The sequence below is a fragment of the Marmota marmota genome, unplaced genomic scaffold (assembly GCF_001458135.2).
Source record: "Marmota marmota marmota unplaced genomic scaffold, marMar, whole genome shotgun sequence".
Lineage (NCBI taxonomy): Eukaryota > Metazoa > Chordata > Mammalia > Rodentia > Sciuridae > Marmota > Marmota marmota.
Genome location: NW_026000101.1, coordinates 14,417,455 through 14,443,041, shown reverse-complemented (window position 1 = coordinate 14,443,041; position 25,587 = coordinate 14,417,455). Strand labels below are relative to the sequence as shown.

The window sequence follows — 25,587 nt, the reverse complement described above, 5'->3', positions numbered from 1 at the left end:
TCTTCTTCTTCTTCTTCTTCTTCTTCTTCTTTGCTTGTAGTTATACATGACAGTAGAATGTATTTTGGTAAATTATATATATACATAGATTATAACTTATTCTATTGAGGATCTTTTTCTTATGGTTGTACATGAAATTACCCTGGTCATGCAGTCAAAGACAAGGCCAGGAAAGTTATGTTCAATTAATTCTACTATCCTTCCTATTCCCTACCCCTTCCCTCCCCTTCATTCCCCTTTGTCTAATGCAATGGATTTCTATTCTTCCTCTCCTCACCCTCCCTTGTTTTGGATTAGCATCCACATATCTGAGAGAACACTCAGCCTTTGGTTTTTTGGGACTGGCTTATTTCACATAGCATGATATTCTTCAGCTCCATCCATTTATTGGTAAAGGCCATTATTTCATTCTTCTTTAAGGCTAAGTAATATTATGTTGTGTATATATACAACCACATTTTCTTTATCCATTCATCTGTTGAAGGGCACATAGTTTGGTTCCATAGCTCCATACTGTTTTTCAGAATGTTTGCACTAATTTGCAGCCCCACCAACAATGTATGAGAGTACCTTTCTTACCACATCTTCACCAACATTTATTGTTACTTGTATTCTTTATAATTGCCATTCTGACTAGAGTGAGATGTAATCTCAGTATAGTTTTAATTTGCATTTTTCTTTTTTTTTTAATTTTTTATTGTTGGTTGTTCAAAACATTACATAGTTCTTGATATATCATATTTCACACTTTTATTCAAGTGGGTTATGAGCTCCCATTTTTACCCCATATACAGATTGCAGAATCACATCAGTTACACATCCATTGATTTACATATTGCCATACTAGTGTCTGTTGTGTTCTGCTGCCTTTCCTATCCTCTACTATCCCCCCTCCCCTCCCCTCCCCTCCCCTCTTCTCTCTCGTAATTTGCATTTTTCTAATGGCTAATGTGGAACATTTTTTCATAAATTTTTTGACCATTTGTATTTCTTCCTCTGTGTAGTGTCTGTTGAGTTCCTTTACCCTTTTATTGATTGAGTTGTTTGTTTTTCTGATATTAAGTTTTTGTATAACCTGGAGATTAATGCCCTATCTGAGGTACAGGTGGTTAAATTTTTTCCCCCATTCTGTAGGATCACTGTTCACATTCTTGTTTCCTTTGCTATGAAGAAGCTTTTCAGTTTGATACCATTCCCATTTACTGAAAAGAAGAGTTCAAATTACCCCTATTTGCCAATGACATGATTTTATATTTAGAAGACCCAAAAAACTCTACTAGAAAACTTCTAGAACTTATAAATGTATTCAGCAAAGTAGCAGGGTATAAAATCAACACAAATTAATCAATTGCATTTTTTATACATTGATGATATATCAGCTGAAAGAAAAATCAGGAAAACTATCCCCTTTACAATAGCCTCAAAAAAATACTTGGGAATCAATCTGACAAAGACCTCTACAGTGAAAACTACAGAATATTAAAGAAAGAAATTGAATAAGGCCTCAGAAAATGGTAAGATCTCCCATATTCTTAGATAGGCAGAATTAATATTATCAAAATACTACCAAAAGCACTATACATAATTGATGAAATTCACATTAAAATTCCAATGACATTCTTCATAGAAATAGAAAAAAAGCAAACATGAAATTCATTTGGAAAAAAATAAGAGGCCCAGAATAGCCAAAGCAATCCTCAATGAGAAAAGTGATGCAGGAAGCATCCCAATGCTAGACCTTAAATCATACGCCAGAGTATAGTAACAAAAACATGGCATTGGCACCAAAACAGACATGAAGACCAATGGAACAGAATAGAATACAGAGACACCCACATAAACACAGTTATTTCATACTAGACAAAGGTGTTATAAACACACATTGGAAAAAAGGTAGCTTCTTCAACAAATGGTACTGGGAAAACTGGAAATCCATATATAAGAGACAAAATTGAACCCCATCTCTCACCCTGCACAAAACTCAAAGTGGATCAAGCAAGGACCTAGGCATTAGACCAGATACCCTGTGCTTAATAGAAAAAAAAAAAGGCCCAAATCTCTATCATGTTGGCTTAGGAACCAACTTCTCAATAAGACTCTTTGATGTGGCTTCTTGATGCAACCAAGAGATGAGGTAAACACAGGATGAATGAGCTGCTGTCTGTAGCTATGCACACGGTTTTACGGTAGCTTTTTTTCATGAGTTGAAGGAGTACAGCCTAAAATAATGATACAAAGTGTGGGACAGTAAATATATAAATTAGTAACCGCCACTGATTATCAACATCAAGGATGAGGTACCACACATGATTATATTGCTATACTTTTTGTAGGACGGGCAATGCAGGTTTGTTTATGCTACAATCACCACAAACATGGGGGTAATCTCTGTTGCACTAGGACATTATAATGTCTGGGACATCACTAGATGATAGGAATTTTTTTTTAGAGAGAGAGAGGGAGAGGGAGAATTTTTTAAATATTTTTTTTTTTTTTTTTTAGTTTTTGGTGGACACAACATCTTTATTTTATTTTTATGTGGTGCTGAGGATTGAACCCAGCACCCCGCGCATGCCTGGTGAGCGCGTTACAGCTTGAGCCACATCCCCAGCCCATGATAGGAATTTTTCAGCTCCATTATGTAATCTTATGGGACCACTGTCATATATTGGTCCATTGTTGACCAAAACATTGTTATGCAATGCATAACTGTCTGAGAACCCCCAAAGTGACTGTGAGACAAAAAAAAAAGGTATTTCTTTCTTTTTCACATAAAAGAACTCGAGAGAGGCAGATCAAACTGACCTTGACTGACCATTATGAAAGTTCACAGATATCCTTCTGTTCTAGCGTCTCAGTGTGTGGTTTCCATCATCAACATGGTTGATGGCGCTGGTTCCTGGTTCCATCAAAAGTTGCTTGGACCAGTCCCTGGAACCAGCCACCACATCTGCATTTCAGAGCACGGGCAGGGGAAATGGAGGCGGGGCAAAGGCAGTCCTCTCAAAGACACCAGTTCCCTCTGCACAGCCTCCTCCTAAGTCCCCCAGCACACTTCTTCTGGACACAAGGCAGTAGCCATGATCCAATCTGATCCCTCTTAGCTGTGAGAAGAGTTAGAAATTTTAAACTTTATTTTGGTGAATTGCTGCCCTGAATAAAACTGTGTCTCTGTATTTACGAATAAGGGGACAAAGAAAACTGTAGAAATTATCTTTCCCTATAGTAAACTCCAAGATGAAGAGGAGATGGAGATATTTTCAGAAGAATTGGGCATTTGTTACTTCTTTTTTCTTGTTTTTTGTTCATTTGTAGAGAGATTGAAACCAATCAAACAACCTAGTTCCAAATACATAAATGGGATCCCTGCAGCCAATTCCCAGGCAGAATTTATGGAACCACAGTGTCCTTCCTCTGCTTGCATCTTGTGAATAGAACTGAGAAATTCCTTTCCTAGTTCATGAATGGGACAGGGTCTGGAAGCAGTGAAGCCTTTCAGACAAGCAGCATATTCTTTAAAAGCTGGTTCAACCTGAAGAGACACTTCTCAGAAGATGATGTACAATCAATCAACAAGTACATGGAAAAATGTTCATCATCACTAACAATTAGAGAAATGCAAATCAAAACCACTCTAAGATTTCATCTCACTCCAGTCAGAATGGCAGCTATTATGAACACAAACAACAATAAGTGTTGTCGAGGATGGTGGGACTGCAAATTGGTGCAGCCAATATGGAAAGCAGTATGGAGATTTCTTGGAAAATTGGGAATGGAACCCCTATTTGACCCAGCTATCCCTCTCCTCGGTCTATACCCAAAGGACTTAAAAACAGCATACTATAAGGACATAGCCACATCAATATTTATAGCAGCACAATTCACAATAGCTAAACTGTGGAGCCAACCTAGATGCCCTTCAATAGATGAATGGATTAAAAAATGTGGCATATATACACAATGAAATATTACTCAGCAATAAAAGAGAATAAAATCATGTCATTTGCAGGTAAATGGATGGAGTTACAGAAGATAATGCTAAGTAAAGTTAGCCAATCCCAAAAAACCAAATGCCGAATGTTTTCTTTGATATAAGAAGGCTGATTCATAGTAGGATAGGGAGAGGGAGCATAGGAGGAATAGATGAACTCTAGCTAGGGCAGAGGGTTGGAGGGGAAGGGAGGGGGCATGGGGTTATTAATCATGGTGGAATGTGATGATCATTATTATCCGAAATACAGGTATGAAGACACAAATTGGTGTGAATATACTATGTATACAACCAAAGATATGAAAAATTGTGCTCTATATGTGTAATAAGAATTGTAATGCATTCTGCTGTCATATATATATTTTAAAAAGATGGTTAAAAATTGAATCTCTGTAAATCAAAGGAGGTCAATGCATTGACCCCACCATTTTGACTCCAAGGACTCTTTGTCCTTCATAGCAAATAGTAAAATTAGTTACCCAAAATAAACCTGTCTTATTTTCTACAGGCTGCTGTAACAAGGTAGCATAAATTGGGTTGCTTATAAACAATGGAAACATAGTTTTCACAGTTCTGGAAGCTGGAAAGTCCTAGATGAAGCACTAACAAATTCCCTGAGGGTTCACCTCCTAGTTCAAGGACAGCTATCTTCTCACTGTGTCTTCACATGACAGAGGGCCCAGAGGGAGCCTACTGAGGCCTTTTTTATAAGGGCATGAATCCCATTCACCAAGTTTCCACCCTCACAACCTGATGGCCTTCCAAAGGCCCCATCTCCAATTACCATCACTAGTTTTCAACACATGAATTTGGGGAAAACACAAACATCCAGTCTACAGCAACAACTGATAATGACTAAAAGTAGCAGTGTAAAAATTATCGCTGGCTGACATTGAGGAAGAAATGTATTTGACATTTGACATGCATAAGTGGACTCAGGAAAACTGACTTGGTAGATAAAATGATCCCTAGCAGAATTGTGGTCGGTGGATTATGATGTAGTCAAAAATTCAAATAATTAATATAAAAATTTGATACTGATAAAAATGATTTCAGTGAATCAAAAACAAAATGAGTAAACTAGAATAGGCTCACTCTGTGCTATGGCTGTGTGTGTTCCTCAAGGGTTCATGTGTTGGCAGCTTGATGCTTGGGGTGGCGATATTAAGAAATGGTAGGACCTTTAAGAGGTAGGCCTAGTGGAAGGTCCATAGGTCATTGAGGGTGTGCCCTCAGAAAGGATTAATGTAGCTTTTATAGAACTCCGGTTAGTACTCAGTTCCTCTGTCTAGCTTTCTATCTTGCCAAGGGGTCCTTCTTCCTCATATGAGCTCCTGCCATGATGCCATCTGCCATGAAGTAACACAATCAGAAGGTCATCATCAGGACCAGCATCACACTGTTTAAACTTCAGCCTCCAAAACTGTGAGCTTAGAAAACCTCTTTTTTAATAAGATATCCAGCCTCAGATATTTTATTATAGTAATGGAAAATGGAGTAAGACACTGCACTTTGTTTTTCTTCCAATCTCATTTACTTTTTTAAAATACTAAATATGGGCTGGGGTTGTGGCTCAGTGGTAGAGCGCTCACCTAGCATGTGCGAGGCCCTGAGTTTGATCCTCAGCACCACATAAAAATAAATAAACAAAATAAAGATATTGTGTCCAACTAAAAAATAAATATTAAAAAATACTAAATATACTTAATTTTTGGAGCAGTTTTAGGTTTATAGAAAAACTGAACAGATAGTACAGAACTTCCATACAACTCCCTACTCCCACACAGAGTTTACTCTATTGTTAACATCTTTCATTATTGTGGTGTGTACATTAAAATTGATGGTTTTAATATTGGTATGTTATTAACAACTTAAGTCTGTAATTTATATTGGGACTTGGTCTTTGTAATGTATAGTTCAATGCACAATGTCAATGAATCTACCATTATAGTATCTCATAGAAAAGTTTCACTGTTTTAAAAATCTCATGTGTTCATCTATTCTTCCCCACAAGTTCCTGACAACCATTGATCTTTTCACTTTCTTTATAGTTTCACCTTTTATGTAAAGTAATATAGCTGCATTCCTATAGTATGCAACTTTTCAAGCTGACTTCTTTTGCTCAGAAATATGTATTTAAAGTTCCTCCATGTATTTTATGGATGGATATCTCACTTCTTTTTTTTGAGAGAGAGAATTTTAATATTTATTATTATTATTTTTTTTAGTTTTCGGTGGACACAACATCTTTGTATGGTGCTGAGGATCAAACCCAGCGCCCTGCGCATGCCAGGTGAGCGCGCTGCCGCTTGAGCCACACCCCCAGCCCTCTCACTTCTTTTTATTTCTGAAATCATATTTTATTATATAGATGGTTAGCTTTCCATTGTTATCTTAAATACCTGAGATAATCAACTTATTAGAAGAAAAGTTTATTTTGGCTCATGGTTTCAAAGGTTCCAGTTCATCATCAGCTGGACCCTGCTTTTATTTATTTTTGTTTTTTTATATTATTTACTTATTTAATTTTTTTTGCATTACAATTCTTAATACACCATTATACAATAATTTATCATATCTCTGATTATATATAAGGTATGTTGATACCAAATTCACATCTTCATACATGTATTTTGTATAATGATAAGGGTCTCCTTTCATCACCCATGCTATTCCCCTTTTCCTTCCCCTTCCCTCCCACCCCTATTCCCTATATAAAAGTAATCTTCCTCCCTTGCTCTCCCTCACAACCCCATTTTGAGTCACCCCCCCTTATATCAGAGAAGACATTCGAAATTTGTTTTTTTGGGGGGGATTGGCTAACTTCACTTAGCATAATCTTCTTTAATGCCATCCATTTCCCTGCAAATGCCATGATCTTATTCTTTTTTATTGCTGAGTAATATTCCATTGTGTATAAATGCCACATTTTTCTTATCCATTCATCCATTGAAGGGCATCTAGGTTGGCTCCACAGTTTAACTATTGTGAATTGTGCTGCTATAAACACTGGTCCTTTGGGTATAGTCCGAGAAGAGGAATAGCTGGATCAAATGGTGGTTCCATTCCAAGTTTTCCAAGGAATCTCCATACTACTTTCTAAATTGGCTGCACCAATTTGCAGTCCCACCAGCACTGTATGAGTGTACCTTTTTCCCGCATCCTGGCCAGCACTTGTTGTTGTTTGTCTTCATAATGGCTGCCACTCTTACTGGAGTGAGATGGTATCTTAGACTAGTTTTAATTTGCATTTCTCTGATTGCTAGAGATGGTGAGCATTTTTTCGTATATTTGTTGATTGATTGTATATCCTCTTCTGAGAAGTGTCTGTTCAGGTCCTTGGCCCATTTATTGATTGGATTATTTGTTTTTGGGTGCTTATCTTGTTTAGTTCTTTGTATACCCTAGAGATTAGAGCTCTATCTGATGTGTGAGGGGTAAAAATTTGTTTCCAGGATGTAGGCTCCCTATTTACCTCACATATTATTTCTTTTGCTGAGAAAAAACTTTTTAGTTTGAATCCATCCCATTTGTTGATTCTTGGTTTTAATTCTTGTGCTATAGGTGTCTTATTAAGGAAGTTGTGGCCTAGCCCCACGTGATGGAGATTAGGGCCTACTTTTTCTGCTATTAGATACTGAGTCTCTGGTTTAATCCCTAGATCCTTGATCCATTTTGAGTTAACTTTTGTGCCTGGTGATAGATAGGGATTCAATTTCATTTTGTTGCATATGGATTTCCAGTTTCCCAGCACCATTTGATGAAGATGCTAACCTTTCTCCAGTGCATGGTTTTGGCACCTTTGTCTAATATAAGGTAGTTGTAATTTTGTGGGTTAGTCTCTGTGTCCTTTATTCTGTACCATTGGTCTACTAGCCTGTTTTGGTGCCAGTACCATGCTATTTTTGTTACTATTGCTCTGTAGTATAGTTTAAGATTTGGTATAGTGATGCCACCTGCTTCACTCTTCCTGCTTAGAATTGCTTTAGCTATTCTGGGTCTCTTATTTTTCCAGATGAATTTCATGATTGCTTTTTCTATTTCTATGAGGAATGCCATTGGGATTTTGATCAGAATTGCATTGAACCTGTAAAGTGCTTTTGGTAGTATGGTCATTTTAATAATATTAATTCTGCCTATCCATGAGCAAGGTAGATCTTTCCATCTTCTAAGGTCTTCTTCTGTTTCTCTCTTTAGGGTTCTATAGTTTTCATTGTAAAGATCTTTTACCTCTTTTGTTAGGTTGATTCCCAAGTATTTTATTTATTTATTTATTTATTGAGGATATTGTGAATGAGGTAGTTTTTCTCATTTCCTTTTCAGAGGATTTGTTACTGATATACAGAAATGCTTTTGATTTATGGGTGTTGATTTTATATCATGCAACTTTGCTGAATTCATTTACTAGTTCTAGAAGTTTCTTGGTAAAGTTTTTTGGGTCTTCTAGGTATAGAATCATCAGCAGCAAATAGTGCTAGTTTAAGTTCTTCTTTTCCTATAGTTATTCCTTTAATTTCTTTCATCTTGTCTAATTGCTCTGGCCAGTGTTTCAAGAACTATGTTGAATAGAAGTGGTGAGAGAGGGCATCCCTGTCTTGTTCCAGATTTTAAGGGAATGCCTTCAGTTTTTCTCCATTTAGAATGATGCTGGCCTGAGGTTTAGCATAGATAGCTTTTACAATGTTGAGGTAAGTTCCTGTTATTCCTAGTTTTTCTAGTGTTTTGAACATAAAGGGGTACTATATTTTTGGACCCTGCTTTTAAACCTTTACTGAGGGTACACATCAAGGCAGGAGTGCACAGTGGAGAAAACCCACTCCCCTTGTGGCTGGAAGGTAACAGAGAAGAGGAGAAAGGGTTTTGGTCACCTTTAAGAGCACACTCCAAGCGACCTGAAGACTTCCCACTAGGTCCCTTCTCTTAGAGGTTTCACCACCTCCCAAGGGTGCCATGCTGGGGACAAAGACTTTACTACATGGACCTTTGGGAGACAAGATTCAAACTACAACAGATGTACCACATCTCATGTATCCATTCACTTACTGAAGGATATCTTGGTTGCTTCTGGTTTGGGGGCAACTGTGAAGACAGTGGTAAATATTTGTGTGTAGGTTTTTGTGCAGACATAATTTTTCAAACTGGTTGGGTAAAAACCTAGTAGGACAATGGCTGTATCACATCTTAAGACTATGTTTGGCTTTATACGTCACTTCTTCCAAAGTGACTGTATCATCTTGCATCCCCACTGGCAAGTGGAATCTCATTGTTTTAATTTGCAATTCCCTAATGACATGATGTTGAACGTCTTTCTGTATGCTTATTTACCATCCATGTATCTTCTTCCATGAAGCCTCTGTCCAGATCTGATGGCCACTTTTCAATTGTGTCTTTGAATTCTTGTTGAGCTTGCAAAGGTCTGTTTTGTTAGTGAAACACTGTTGAGATATAGTTGCATAGTGTCATTTGCTTTGATAAGAAAGCGAGGGTCTCCAAAGCTGCAGAATGCCAAGGTTCTCTACCCAAGTCTGTTTCATCTTCTTCCTTCCCATAGAACTTTATGTGTTAATGGATATGTTTATTTGCCTTCTTTGCTGAGGTGTCTCTCTATATCTTTTGCTTGTTTTCAAATTGAATTGTTTTTATTGTTGAGCGATAAGAGTTTTTTGTGTGTTTTGATTTCTTTCATAAGAGCTGTAGTTTTCCTCCCAGAGATCTTGAAAATGTCTCTTTTTTCTTTTAAAGACCATGATATGGTTCTGTGGATGACTAATAACCTATATTCATTGGGGTTAATGCCACTACTTGATCCATTCAATTTAACGCACATTGACATTTGAATTGGACCAGACAGGGCAAGTGAGAAGTTAACAGAAAGACAGGGGAAGTCATGCAAATGTGCCAAGGCAAGAAACTTAAGGGTCTTTAGGTAGGGAGGAAAGTAGTGACCACCATCTCCCTTCTCCTGAAGACTACCTTTTTGTCCACATGATGCAGAACCTCTGTGGCATGGCCATCATGTACAGTCTGGTGTTGCCTGTCATCTGCAACCAAAGCTGGGCACCTGTCTAAGTCCATTCAGGCTGCTATAATGAAATAACATAGACTGGATAGCTTATAAACAACAGAAATTTATTTATCTCCATTCTGGAGATAGGAATGCCCACAAGCTAAGACACCAACATATTCAGTGTCTGGTGAGAGCTAATTTCTTGGTTTATACTTGGGCAGCATGGTGGAGGGGAGAGAGAGTTGTTGGGGTCACTGAGTTTATGATCTAATCACCTCCCAAAGGACCTACCTTCTAATACTATCACCACAGAGGTTAGGATTTTAGCATATGAATTTTGAGGGGGCACAATTGTTCAATCCATTGCAGCATCCTAAATTTATAATATTCCAGCTTGACACCAATTTAGCTTCAATAGTATATAAAAACTGCTTCTCTATAGCTCCGTCTATATGCTATATAGAGAGAAAAGCTCTGTGTGTGTGTGTGGGGGGGGGGGTAAATATTTTTATCATATAGATGGTATCCCACAGGCCCCTTAACCTCTGTTTACTTTTATTTATTCTTCTTTCTGATCCTTAGACTGGATAATTTTCAAGTTCACAGATCATATTTTCAAGTTCACAGATCCTTTTCTTTACACTTGCTCAAACCTGCTGCCAAATGCCTCCAGTGAAATTTTTATTTCAGTTAGTATTCAGTTTGGGAATTTTAATTTGGTTCTTTTTTATAATTTTTTGGCCTATTTATATTCTTTGTTTATTTATATATCATTTTAATGATTTCCTTTGGCTTTTTCTCCAGGTTTTTCTTTTTTATTAACATGTTTTAGGGTTGATTTAATGTCTTGGCCTAATAATTACAATATCTGGACTTTCTCAGAGATGATTTCTGTCCAATTCTTTTTTTTTTTTTTTGTATGAGTGGATAAGGATTTTCTGTTTTGTTTTGTATGTTTTTTTCATTCTTTGTTTAGATTTAGAGATTTTTAACTACTATGTAGTTGCAACTGGAAATATAATTCCCTCACACCTCACAGATTTATGATTTTTATATTTTTAGGGTAGGAGTCATCCCTTTATGACTTTTCCAAACTGTTTTTTTCAACATGTGTTTGTCAATTCTTGTGGTCACTGAAGTTACATTTTCTTTGCAGTCATTCAGTGACCCGAGAAAAATTTTCTTAAATGCCTGTCTCCCCAAGGTGGGAGGACATTTACTGTTTTTTGAAGTCCCCTGAAAGCTGCTTCGGCTCTTGGGGACTGAAATAAATGCTGTCAGCCCCTGTGTTGGCCCCTCAGAAACAAAAAGCAGAAATCAGTACTCAGACCACACAACTCAATATTTGGAGGATGAGATCCTTATTGCTTATCCTGCCCCTAGCAAATCATACTAGGAATGTAAGCTGTCACCCCTAAGGTTGCCTTCCACTGGGACGGAGGTAGACTGTAGCCAAACTATACAAAAAGCTGAGATTCACCAAATTTTACCAGCCTCTTCATCAAGCCCTCCCATAAATGCTGCAAATTTTGTTGGACTAGATTCCAGAGTTCCAAAATTGTTATTTCAGACATTTTATGTACTTAATAGTTATTTCAACTTGTTATAGTCACTCAGGTGTAGTGATCTACTCTTGGAGATTCATACTCCACCATATTCCATGACGTAATTCTTGTTACTTTTTATATTGGCAATAGCTTATTATATTGATAAACCCATATTTTGTTTATCTATTCAGTAGTTGATGGACATTTGACTTGAGTTATACATCATGCTATTATAAGCATTCACAATAAGTTTTGGTGTGAAAGTTTTAATTTGTTTTAATCATAAAATTACTCAAATATGTACCTAAAAAGTTCTTATGTTAGGGGCTGGGGTTGTGACTCAGTGGTAGAGTGCTTGCCTAGCATGCATGAGTCCTGGGTTCAATCCTCAGCACCACATAAAAATAAAATAAAGGTACTGTATCCACCTAAAACTAAAAAATAAATATGTTTTTAAAAGTTTTCATGTTAATATTTCTTATATGATCCTAAAAAATAAGTTTAAAAATTAAATGTATGATTCCATTCAACAAGAACTTATTATTTATTCTGTGTTCTGTGTCCTGGAGAGTCATCTTTATGCAAGAAATATATTAGGTATTTGGCTTCTCCTGGCTTACATTGGCCGCTAAGTGTTGAGACAGGCAATAAACAAGGAAGCAAACAGGTAGCTTTGGATGGTAATATGCTAAGCAGAGGACACCAGTGGAAATTATATGGGCTGGATATATACACATACATATCCTCACCTCACAGGGCTGAGAATATTGAACAACAAGGTAGTGGTTTAGTTAGAAAAATCTGTACAGAATTCTAAAACAAGTAAAATTTTCTGCATTTTCATTCTTTGTTGGTCTGACTTGATCTTGATGTCTGTGAACCACTATTACTTAAATTATTTTTCTTTTTGAACAAAAAATCCTTTTCACAATTGATCCACTATTGTGATGGACTAACCAACTCCATAACATATTCCAAAATACATCACTGAAAAATACCACTAAAAATTCTCCTCTACTTACTACCCACTTACTATAAATTATTTATAGTGACACTTGGAGGACCAAATTGGTACCAGGGCCACAAGCAAAAATGAGCCCAGATCTACTACTGCTGATAGTAGCCACTTGGGCTGGTTGTGCTCATGTTATCATAGGACCATGTAGTTGCTTAGCTTTCTCATCATTTTTCGGTATTCAGCTACTATAAAACTTTCATTTATCCTAAATACTAGGTTATTACTTGGGCTTCTCTGGTGTAAATGCATCATAAATATTTTGATTCTTTATAAAAAACATGTTAATTCTGCCTCTGTCATTAGCTCTTGACAAATTAGAAAGCTTCTCCCTTGTGAATTATCATTTATGATTTATCTACAATGATATTTAATAGATTAAATAACTTAGAAAGTATAGAATTTTCCATGAATCTGCCTTCAACTATAAATTATCAGAAAGGGGAAATGGAAATTTTCCCTTTCTCACTGATAAAATATTTCATAATAAGCAAAAATACAATTGCTGAGGGCTAGGCTATAATTCAGTGGCAAAGGGCTTATATGGCATATATAAGGCCCTGGGTTCTACCCCCAATACCACACACACACACACACACACACACACACACACACTACACACACACACACAGAGCAATTGCTGAGAAACTGTTGTGATTTTGACATTAGGATAGACCAAACCAAGGACATCCAGACATACTTACCAGCCTTTTAGAATTTAAGTGCTATCATCTTAGGTAACTATTTGTAGTTTTGACCTCATAAAAATAAAAGCAAATTCCAGCACTTAACTAACATGGCAACACTTCATTATTAAGTAGTCATCAATAAAATAGAAAACATGGTTATACTTATTCAGAAAAATCATCTAAATGAAAATGCAAATATTTTACATTCTTGTTGAGAACTCTCAGCCTCTTAAATAAGTCCCAAGACACCAGTTTGCCCAAACCTAGCTGACTTCTATCAAGTCAGGACCACAGTCCAAAACAGTTTGCTAGTGAACGTTGCACAAAATTTTTTATAAAATCAACTTTGTAGTAACAGAGCTTTTGCAACTTGCCAAAGTCCCTGTCCACAAGATCAGAGTTTCAGATGAATACCTTTTGGCCTTTTTAGACATACTGGGTCAAGTTTGAAAGGGAACAATGACTAGGAATCATTCAGACCCATGCTTTTCTCAACCCCAAGGAAAGATCTTACCAATAGTTACCAATTCTGCTATTCAGAACATTCAGCCATTGCCTGAGTTACAAATACCTTCCAGATGGATCTTATTTATGTGCAAGGAAACGACCAAAACTACCATCTAGAATTTAGAAGTTTGTTCTGGGTTCCACTTTCAGGAAAGACTAACTAAAGCTTGCTCAAAGGATGAAAACACAATTCTTAGCCAAAAGAAAATATTAGGAAGGCAGTGACATTTTCTCCAAATCCCAAGGGAGCCCCTCCATAGGGAGGAGTCAACTCCTCTTCAGCCCAGGAGTAAGAACAATGGCTCCAGGGGAAACACTCCAGAGGGAGTTTTTACAGCATTTGACATTCAGAGCTGCCTGCCCAATCAGCAAAGGATTCACACACAAAGGGCAACTGCACCACTGAGACATAGTTTGTCTGTGCACAGGATCCATGTATTGGAAATAGTTCAGAAAGGCTTTCTGCCTGGTTATTTGCCTGCCGATGGCAAAGGCATCTGGAGTGGTATCATTCACACTCCTGCAGCCTATTCTGCCGAACTTGGATGTGAATAGAGTGCCTGTTCAGTTTCCCCAGAGGGAAAGCATGAAGAGAGAAAACAGGAAGAATTGATTGGAAACTTTTGGAGATCTACCTAAAAAGAGAAACTCTATGGATCTAGAATGACAAAGTAAAGGTCAAGGCTCTGTCTGAACAATTGTGAGTTGTTATGGTCTGCGTGTTGCTGTCCCTCCCCTCAGATGTACATGTTGAAATCCTACCTCTGAGTCTGGTGGTGTTAGGGGGTGGGGCCTTTGGGAGACAACTTAGGCTCCACCCTCATGAATGCGATTAGTGCTTTTATAAAAGAGACCTCAGAGAGCTCTCTAGCACTCTTGTCACTATGTGAGAATACAAGGAGGCCATGTTGAGGATACAATGAGAAGTCAGCAGTCTGCAAACCAGAAGAGGGCCCTCACCAGAACCCGACCATGCTGGCAACCTGACCTTGGACTTCCAGCCTCCAGAACTGTGAGAAATAAATTTCTGTTATTTATAAGAGACCCAGTCTGTGGTGCTTTGTTATAGCAGCCCCAAATGACGATGACATTAGCCTGCAATTGTTACTCAGATTTGGTACGAAATATTTGCTAACCTATATTATAGAATATGACTCTGCACAATTTTTTGTAGTGGAAAAAAATATACTGCCCTTATGCTTTTTATACATTTTCCTGTGTTTATTTTTTTAAAGTCTTTTATTACATTCATCAGATATAAAAAGAGACAAGCATGGCAGAGCAGAAAGGGGATGGACTTGAGCCTTTCACTCAGTTTTTCATTCCATGCAAACATTTCTTGTAAGCCTTTGTGTGTCAAGAACTGGAGCACCATGATCACCATGATAGGAAGATGTTGCAAGTACATATACTGCCTTGTAAATAGGGCTCCATAATTGCAGTGATATTTACAAGCCATGTTATAGTTCAGCCTTCAAACACATGTTCAGGAACATGCTCTGTACAAAAGGAAGGGAAAGTCATGCTAGTTCTGAAGTACTATTTAGCTGTCAGATTAAGAACCACTTTCCAGGAGGAACTCACCTCAAGTGTTATAATGTTCTAAGTGCCAATATAAGACATCCTGTTTTGAGGAAGTTGCCTCTGATAGCAAGGACCCCATTTTATGTTCTTTTTTTTTTTTTTAAGAAAAAGACTAACTGTGAAGAGATGATGAGAGAATTGGGAGGAAGATGAGACTGACTATCTCCTGTCCTTATCATTGGAGAGATACAGTTTGGGGCTGCACAAACTTCAGGAATGCTCCCCAAAAGAATGACAGACCTAAAGTTGACAAAGGCTCTGTCTCAACAATTGTACATTGTAATGAACTGTGTCCTAACCCCCAGTGTGATGGTGTTTGGGGTTTTAACCTCCTCAGCTGGTGTGAATGCTAGGGCAAGTAAGGTAATTTTGTAATGCGGTGATGCAGAATTCTAACAAAGATAAATACATGAATCCGTGTGTCTGTTGGGGAAAACTAGAATGTCTGTTCAGCTTCTCTCTGGGTGGAGTTGGCTGTTGGGGGCTTTCTAGCAGTAACATTCAAACCTAAATAACCTGGCAACCTCCCCTTTTATGGTAAATATTTTGTAACCCCTTTCATTTACTCTCCTGGAATAAAATTCACAGAAAAAAAACATACCTAGAAAATTCATTGAAAATTTATGGGGGAAAAGTTATTATTTGTGTTTACTTATTTTTAAAAAAGATTGGCTCTGATCATTGTGACAACCCAAAAATAACCTCATGTATGTCCAAAGTGTCCCGTGGGGTAGATATTGCTTCCCTAGAGCACCACTGATAAACAGGCATGGATCAAACAGCCCCATGAGAAGGCTCTTTTGTTGCTTATTGGATTAACTTTACACTGAAAAGGGAATCTGAGGCTAGAGCCAGAGCCAAGCACTCTGGAGTCAGTGCAACCTCTGAATTTAACAAAAGATCAAGGCCCAGGTAACTTACTAAAGATCAGATGGCCAAGGAGTGACCATCCAGCCTGTAGAGTAGACTTCTGATCTGAACCCTCGCTCCTTGAATACTATTTGCCTCTTCCATTTAGAGTTGGCAAAACTATGCTGAGCTCCTGCTATGTATCTGTGTGGCTTCTTCTCACTGCTTCCCCATCCTTACCCCTAGCATCTTGTGCAGTATGATTTTTGTAGCAGTATTTTTATCTACTGTTTTAGAATCAGTAATATTGTGGTTGATCGATTGCCTTGCATAAAGTACTAGTTATTCCACCTCCATACCCCACCCATGGCTGGCCTGTAAGTCACCTGACAACCTTGAAATCATCCTCATTTGGGGACCCTGTTTTAAGGCCGAGCTCTATGACTAACTCACAGCCTGTAAGAGGGCAAAGAGGATCTCTGAGATGGCCAAGAGTCTACCCCATTGTTCTATACCCTTTCTCTATACAAAATCGCTTTAAGCTTTCACTGTCCTGTTTTCCACTGTTCGGTGGCTGTGTGGCCTCTAAAGCTTCTGTGATCAGTCCCTTCAGGGGATTAGTCCCTTTCAGCTGACTCACCTTAGAGGCCTTTGTGGGCAGATTAGGGAGTTTTGCTTGATCAGCACGCCTGTAGCTTTACCAGGGCCTGGACTTCAACAGGGCTCCGCAATCTCTCCCTTTTGTTTCATGTTTTGTTCTGTTTTTCCATTTTTCCTTACTCAGTTAAAACAAATGCAGTTGTCTAGAAACATCTCTGTTCGTGAGGCAACAGCTGATGAGAGAGGGATGGACTAGGACATTAATGATTAACCAAAATTAGATCTGTCCAAAGATTTTTTTGTCATGGATCTATTTTTTCAGAACTTATGTAAGCAAAAAATACCCAATGCTGAGTTTTATCTGTAGATACAACTTTGAGCATGCTGTCAAGCTTCAAAAAGGAATATTGCTAAAATTCATTTGCAATTAAGTATCTCTTAGAATAAAAATAATAAAATTTGAACTCTCTTCAAACTGATAACCAGAGAGATGAGATGCAGAATCACTTGCTGTTTCCACTAAAACGTATCTGAGGAACAAAGTTCTCTAGAAGCTCAGCTAAAGGAGCATCGTTTTGAGGTGGGGCTTCAAGGAAGGTTTCCTGGGAGAGTAATTGTCTGCGGCACAGAGTAATGCCACAACCGGTCCCTGCAGTTCTTTGGTGGCTCGGAAGCTTTACTTTTGGTTTGCTTTCTCTTCGGAGAAAATATAGAGAAGAAATAGATTAATTTGGATGGGAAGTAAGATGACAGCACCTAGAGGTCTCTCAAATTGCTGCTTTAAATTTTGGAAGGAACGATTGCAGTCTCAGTTGTGAAGTCTGAGACTCTGGAGAGTGAAGATGGGAGTATATTATTGTGGCTGCTGTCTCCTCCTCATTTTGCTCACTGAACTAGGAGAAGGAAAAGGAGGACAGAGTCTCAACTCAACCATAAGCACTGGACCTGTCTGCCTTGGACTGGTGTCTTGGTGTTTTGCATCCATGTGGCTCTCTCCATATGAGCAGGGGCTCAGGGTGTAAATAAAATGAGTGAAGGGCTTCATATGAAATTTTCACACTGGAAATAGTTCCATTTTCTCATCCTAGTTAGGCTGGCAACAGGGCCATCTTCCTTCCCCACACCTGGGCCTTGCTTTGCACCCTCTTTCCATCATAACTTCCCTTGTGTGAAGTTTCTGGAAAGGCACAGATGATTTTTCAGGCTGTTGCCTACTGCCACCACCCAAAGCCGCCTGAGCAAAGAGCATTGAGGACCCTCTACAGCGTTGGGGAAGGGAAATCCATGCCCGCCTTTCCTGAAAGACAGACTCATGTGCTCCCAGCATTTGCACCTATTGTTTGAAGATGAGCTTGGCCTTTGCTGATGAGTAATGACCTCGACATGAATTCTGTCAATTTTGAAAACTCTGCTTCTTGTCTCCAGATATATACTTTCCTCTGAGGCAGTGTTCACAGTGGGCCCTTAAGGACTCAACCCTCTGTGAAATCATGTGCCAAATTTTGCATCTATATGTTGCTTTCATATATTCTTTCTTTCCTACACATGGGTAAGAACCATTGTGCCTAAAGAGTAACCAATCTGTGTCATCTCTAATATCCTTTAATTCTCCTGAAATCCAATTATATCCAAGGAATGGGAGTGAATTCTTGAACTCTCTGGGTCTTGGACCATTTGGCAAAAAAAATAAACACAACTTTCTAACCTGCCCTCACCAAAGGTCAGCCTCCCAGGGACTTCAAAGAATCTTCTGATATATCCTAGGCTAAAAATCTACCTGTACAATGAATACTTAACCCAAGAACATATATGAAGGGCCAATACACACTAGATAGTCAATATCACTAGTCATAGAGAAATGCAAATTAAAGCTTCATTGTTATATCCCTATGCACTCTAATGTATAGGGATACATTGGCTAAAATCAAAAAGACTGACAATGCTAAATATTAGAGAGGATTTGTAATAACTGCAACTCTTCTGTCTTACTGAAGGTGGGAGCAGACATAAGGAGTCCAAAATAGTGCCACCCCTTTAAAAGTTTGTTTCTTATAAAGCATACACTTATCCTACAACCTGAAATTCTACTCCTAAGTGTGTATGCAGGAAAACCATCTGACCACACGAAGACCTGGGTGTGGTTTTTATAAAGCTTTATTCACAATAGCCCCAAACTACAAATAATACAAATACATATCAAGTATGAATGGATAAACGGTGACATATCCATACATACCACACAGCAATAAAAAGGAACTGACTGCTTATAGGTAAAACAACAGGGATGATTCACAAAAGCATTATGCTATGTGGAAGAAGCCAGATATGAAAGACTACCTACTATATGATTCCATTTATATGATATTATTCTAGAAAAAGCAGAGATATGGTAATAGAAATCAGATCAGTGGCTTCCAGGGGCTAGAGATAAGGGGAGGGAATTAACTGTTGAGGGTGTAGGGGAACTTTTTGGAATGATAAACTAGTCCTATATCTTGATTGTGGTGGTGGATATGCTATTAAATACATTTGTTGAAACTTGACAAACTGTGCACTTAAAATATTTGCCTTATGGAAGCTATTTATCAATAAAGTTGATTTTAATACAACTAGCAGCAAATCATCATTTTTTTTTCATATAAAGGACAGTCCAAACATGGAACACCTTGCAAGGAAGGATAAAGGATCTCAGATTTGGCATCTGATTAATTTTGTATATTGAATGCTGGAGTTTTCTAATTTCCTATTCACATTGGCACTCTTTCAATTCTCAGTGGCTATTTATATCTTTCCCATCTTAATGTGGAGCCAGGATATGTAATGAGTACTGCAGAGTCTAAATTGGGAGCTGGTTGTATTTTAGGGCTATTAAATCCACTGCAAAGTTTGAAGTAGATCAGAGAGGAGAAAAAGGAGAAAGAGATCTGAAATGGACTGAAATAGAATAGAGGGGATGCAGAAATGTTTCAGAGACATTTAGGCTTCGCCTGGAACCACATGTGACAGTATGAAAGAGAACAGTATTCAAAGAAGACCCCTGTTCAAAGCCTTAGAACAGTTCTCCTGTGGCCTTTGGGGGAAAAAGAAAACCCAAAACTACTAAGCATGGGATATCAGAGTTTTTATGATTGACTTCCAAATCTATTCATTGCCTACTGAATCTTTTCATTGAATCAAAAGCTCCTTAAGCACATGCTTATGAGCATCGCATTAAGTTTTGTTAACAGCAAGTGATCAATATAGTGGTTAAGTATCCATTCACCTGCTGAAGGATATTTATATTGTTTCCAATTTTGCTTTCTTATTTCTTGGGTAAATACCTGGAAGTAGAACTGCTAGGTCATGTGGTAGATTCGTTACACTGATACAATGGAATACTACTAAGCAATAAAGACAAACTATTGGTACATGCAACAATGTGGATGAATCTCAAAGGTATTTTGCTGAATGAAAGAATCCAGATCCTCCACCAGCCCCCAACAAAAACCAGTAATACTGTATGATTTTATACACACACACACACACACACACACATACACACAAACAAATCTATAGCAACCAAAAGCAGATGAACAATTAGGGAGCAGGGGACAGGGAGGGACAGGAGATAAGGATTACAACGGACAGGAGAAAACTTGGGAGAGATGGATATATGCTCATTTTTATTTTGATGATGGTTTCACAGCTGTATACATGTCAAATTTATCAAACTACATTTTAAACATGTTCAGCTTACTGTATGCCAGTTATACCTCAAGATGTAAAAGAAAATATGGGTTGACAGGCAGCAGGCTCTCCATAAAATGTACATAGAACGATGCAGAAAAAGTTTTTAACGTTGGTTGAAGGAATGCAAAGCAGGTGCTTGATAAGTTACTGTGATTAATATGCAAAAGCGACATGAATAAATATCAAATGTTCAATAATTTCAGAATGTATGAACAAATCTGATGAATATCTACTTAATGTTTATTATGTGCCAGGCATGATCTTAAGCTCAGGGAATGGATTAGGAAACCAAGCAAAACTCCCCCTAATCAAATGAGCTTTAATTTTAGGATAGTAGAAAATTAAAACATAAATAAAACACTTACAGTGTGCTAGATAGGTGGGAAGGAGAGGTAACAAGGCTGAGAAGTAGGATGGGGAGGTCAGGGAAGGAGGTTGACATTTTAAAGAGTGGCCACCTCCTTGAAAAGTGATACTTGAGGGAAAAGCTGGCATCTGAGCGGACAGGTGGATGTCTGTCTAGAGGAATAAAAAGTAACTGTTCCAAGTGCTGACGAAAAGGATGGGCGAGAGCAGAGTAACTTCAAGGTGGGAGAAGCTGGTAGCAGAAGAGCCAAGAGCTGGGGCAGAGCCGCCACGCCCCCTGCGGGATCCCGGGCCCTCCCGGCCGCGAGTACCTGCGCTGTCCCCGAGGAGGCGCGCCTGCGTCCGCCCCGCAGCCGTCTTCCGCCGCCGGACCATGCGTGGGCACGCGCAGAAACCGCTAGGCGGTGTCGGTTTCGCTTCCCACGCGCGGACGCCGGCGTGGGCCGACGCGACCGGGCGCCCGCGCGTGCGCAGAGCCGAGCCGGGCTGCCCTGGGGGCGGGGCGGCGCGGCGCGGGGCGGGGCCGAACAGGGTGGGGCGGGGGCTTGAGGTGATTCCCGAGCCGCGGCGGCGGCTCCGGCCGTGCGGGAAACCGAAAGTGGGCGGCGGCCGCGGCTGGGCCCCGGCGGAGACGGCGGCAGGAGCCGAGCCCAGAAACGCGGAGACGGGCCGTGGGCCCCCGGGACGAGGTGAGCGTAGGTCTTGCCGGCGCTGGGCGCGACAGGTGCCGAGCGCCGGCGGTAGAGGTTTCGGGTGGGCGCGGCGCACCTGGGTCATCAGCGGGTCTGAGGCCGGGCCGGGCTCCCGCAGGCCCGGGACCTCTTCCCTGCAGCCGCAGGGGTGCCCGGGTCAGACGCCCGGGCAGCGGGCTGCGCGCTGGGGGAGTTGGAGTTCCAGAGCGTTGTGTTTCAAATCTCGGATGGGACCCTTTACCCCGGCCGCTCGGGGCTGGCGGGGCGCTCACCCGGGAGCCGGACGACCCTCCTGCCGGTTCCGGAGCTCGGTGCAGTGGGAAAATGCGGCACTGGGGGCGTGGACGAGGGCGGGAGATGCTGACCAGGAAGTGCTTCCAGTACCGGCGCGATGGGCCGCAGCTGCTCGCTCCTAGCCTCTGATCCCGGAGCTGCTGGTTCTTTGAACCCATGAATTTTACACCGCGGCTCTAAGTTTCTTAAAGCTGCCGACATCCTCAAGCATCTCTATAACTCATGAGAGGAGCCCGTGCGGGTCGCTCAAGAAATGCAGGACGCACACTATCCGTTCCTCTCAACCGTGAGCAACGGGTGGATACAAAGCACCAAGCCCCCGGAGGAAAGCATGGATCCGCGAATAAGTTGTCTCTTAACTTTCGTCAACATTCCCCCAACAACTTGCTGGGTGGGAACTTGGAGCAGGCACATCTTTTCTTGCTCCCAACCATTTATGGGCTATAATATATTTCCATTAATTAAGAGTTACACTCCCAAATAATTTCAAAGAGTAGGGAAGGTAAATAACTGTTAGCAAAAGCCCCGTTCCGAAAGGTTTGTGATAACCGTCCAATAAAATGAAACCAAAACCCCACTGATCTAGTAGTAAATTTACCGGCCACCAACACTATCCCGGTTGTGCAGATGGAAATATTGCAGAAAAGTGTTGCGCCTAGAGATCTGCACCAACCTAGTGGCAGAAGTGAAACTAAGACCTAAATCCTGGGCTACCTTGCTTGATAGGCATGACTATGTTGCATACTACAAATATGTTGCATTTTATAAATTTGTGTGTACTTTGCAGACCTGGATTGGAATCCGGTTTCTCTGCCTACTAGTAATGTGACAATGAATAAATTACATACTTTCTCTGGTTTACTATGTATCAAGGGGAAATACTTTACTTACTGTGGAAGATTTCTAGATAACCACTATACATCCTTTAGCTCATATTAATAGTCAAGCAGTGTTAATGTTGTTTTTTGCACTAATTGTTCATATTTTACATAATTGGATTTCAGTTTTTAAGTGTAGGGACACTAGATCTTTTAAGTTTTCTGTATTATATAAATTAACACATGGTGGAGAGATTTGCAATTCCACTCAACTGACATTCATTTGAGCATCAGTTACATGCAGTGTACTTAATGTTGGTTGTAGGGTATTCTCCCAGGGCCAGATGGGTTAGAACTCACATCTTCTGTGCCTTGATTCAGGATCCTTTGGTGGCCCACAGCCTCCTTTTTGCTACTTAAAAACAGTGAGGCAGCAGTTGGCAGTACCTTTGGATTTCAGTCCCTGTAGGCTGGAAGTGAAAAGTAATCCCTGCTAATGCCCTTTTAAGTGCATTGGTTGAACATGGCTGAATGCACTATTGTGTTTTGCATCAAGAGATTTAAATTCCTTGAAGTACTTCTCCTTTAAATTCACTGGGCAATGTAACCTATTTGGATACTTAATATTGAATGTAAAGAAAATATACTTAGAATCCAACTCTTTATATTTGATCTAGGGCTATTTGCAAGAACTGACATTTGATATGGAAAAGTGCATTGGATCTGGACACTGTCATGGGATAGAAAGTTTCTTGGTGTTTGGAGTGATATTTAATTTCATATTTATGTGAATTGTTTTTGTTTGTGCCAAACCTACTTTCTCTTCCACTACCACCTCTCTGCTTTTGAAAGCTTCATTCTTTTCATTATTTCCCCATAAGCCAAATATTTTTAAAAGTTTACCTTTCAAATAAACTAAAAATAATTAACTTTACAATTTTTAGTTGAAGGCATGTACAAATGCCAGTTAGAGCTTTTGATCAACCCACCATACCTAGTGTGACTTCAAAGCAATTTTGGTATTTTGGGCTTGTGCTAAAATACAGGCTTTTGTCCTGAGTAAGCAAACCCTTGGTTTCCATTAGCTCTTTGGACCCATCTCAGTCTTGAAGGGAAATCCAAAGAAAGTTGAGAATTTCACCTGTTACTCACCCTCTTTATCTTCCATGTGAAAAAAAGAGACCTGAGGTAACTTGATTAAAGGGTAACAGGTAATTAGTAGCAAAACTAAAGTTAAGATGCAAACTCTAAGTCACCCTATTATCAGCTGTTTTTCTTCTAGTGTGTAGATTTATAGAAATCCCTTACTTATACATTCATGCTATGCACTGAAAAAATATACAAATAATTTGGAACTTGAAGTCACAAGAATAAAAAGGAAAACAGTTCCTTAAGAAAGCATACCACTCCTGGTGGATGTTAATTACTATCTTTCCTTTAAAAGGTGGTAGTAAGTAGACTGTAATTGAAAAAAGAAGATAGCATGTTTAACTGTTGCAAGATGAGTAATCATTGGGTAAGGAACTTAGATAAAACCCTTCGCTCTCTGTAAGATGAAGGGTTTGAGTTGGCCTAGATGATGTCTGAATCTTTCAGCACAGATGTTCTGGGACTTTAAGGTCCCAGCTAGTTGCTAAAATAATATCTTCAAGGAAAAAAGCAGCCAGCACCAGAAGTATATTCCCTAAGGAGATATTCAGATACTTCAAAGTTGAGCAGCTGAAGGTAAGAGAGCAACTAAAGAAGGTAAGAGAAATTACGTGTGATTTCACTTTACCCTAATAATTCTTAAGATGTATTCTGGGATTTAGTGTTAGCCTAAGGAAGTTGAGCCAAATAGTACAGTTGGAAAAAGTTGAGAAGAAAAAGCATAGAAATTACTAGCTCCAGTAAAGGCCTTTGGGCACCATAGTTCTAGGACTGCCCAGGAAGGCTCAGTAGCAGGCATTTATCTAGGATACATCAAAACCAGATCCTTTAAAATGAGATTTTCTTAACAATTTTCAGGTGTGTTAAAGAGAAAAACTGAGTTTACAAAATACAGTTTTCAGATGTATTAAGAATTATGGTAGGCCATTTAAATCTTGTTTCCCTAAAGGTTGTTACTTGCTTCTACTCCCTGCCGTACTTCCTGTACATTAAAAGCATCTTGGGGCAGTCACAATGAAAAGTAAAGAGAAAGGGTAAAGAATAAAAGGAATTGTCGGGTGTCATAATTGAATCTTTGTGATGATTGACAATTCTTTTGAATTTGGATGACACATCCTTCAATTAAAATATGGCAGGTCCCTTTTTCATGTTTTTAGGGCTAAACATTAAACATCCCTCCAGGTTGCTATTAGTGTTCTCTGTCAGCTTTGTACATTAGGAGCAATTGTCTGAAAAGAAGTCCTAGTTTGGGAAACAGAAGATAGGGGTTCTTGTGATTCAGTCTCCTCACTTGTAAGCTGCAGAGTTTGAAGAAGACAGTGTTAAAGTACCAACTAGTGTTTCATGCTTCCCCCAGCTCCCCACTTTTAAAAAAGATTTATTTTTTGATTGTAGTTGGACACTTTAATTTTTATTTATTTATTTTTATGTGGTACTGAGGATCGAACCCAGGGCCTCGCACATGCTAGGCGAGCGCTCTACCACTTAGCCACAATCCCAGCCCTGAGCTCCCCATATTTGAGATTGGGTTCTCAACCTTCTTTTGTCAGGCATAGAATTGTGGTCTAGCAGGGAACTCTAGGCCAAGACTCTGTGCCAAAGCAGTAAGGAACTTTTTGCTTGTTAGGTGAGAAATCTTAGAGATCCACTGGCTTTCTTAACAAACTTGGCAGTTCATAAGTGTGTTTATGGGGAAAAATAAGAAAATCTGGGAAAATTATGATATTTCAAATTTAATGGTGAACTAAAA

The 25,587-nt window shown here is 39.3% G+C and overlaps 2 protein-coding genes across 3 annotated transcripts in view; one reads left to right on the top strand and one right to left on the bottom strand.

The window, feature by feature from the left end:
• LOC125610686 (translation initiation factor IF-2-like) overlaps positions 1-22,063 on the bottom strand; it is a 67,902-nt gene extending 45,839 nt beyond the window's left edge. Inside the window, exon 1 of the mRNA XM_048783329.1 lies at positions 21,196-22,063. Within this exon, the coding sequence (XP_048639286.1) occupies positions 21,196-21,661 (466 nt within the window). The 5' untranslated portion in view covers positions 21,662-22,063. The remainder of the gene's footprint in view (positions 1-21,195) is intronic.
• The window catches only part of Tdrd7 (tudor domain containing 7), a 71,872-nt gene continuing 61,035 nt past the window's right edge, over positions 14,751-25,587 (top strand). The window contains exon 1 of one of the 2 annotated variants that reach the window (XM_015492287.2): positions 14,751-14,768. The gene's annotated coding sequence lies outside the window, so the exon portion shown is untranslated. Of the gene's footprint in view, positions 14,769-21,440; positions 21,574-25,587 lie in introns of those variants that run through there. The other variant, XM_015492288.2, reaches the window with a different exon arrangement.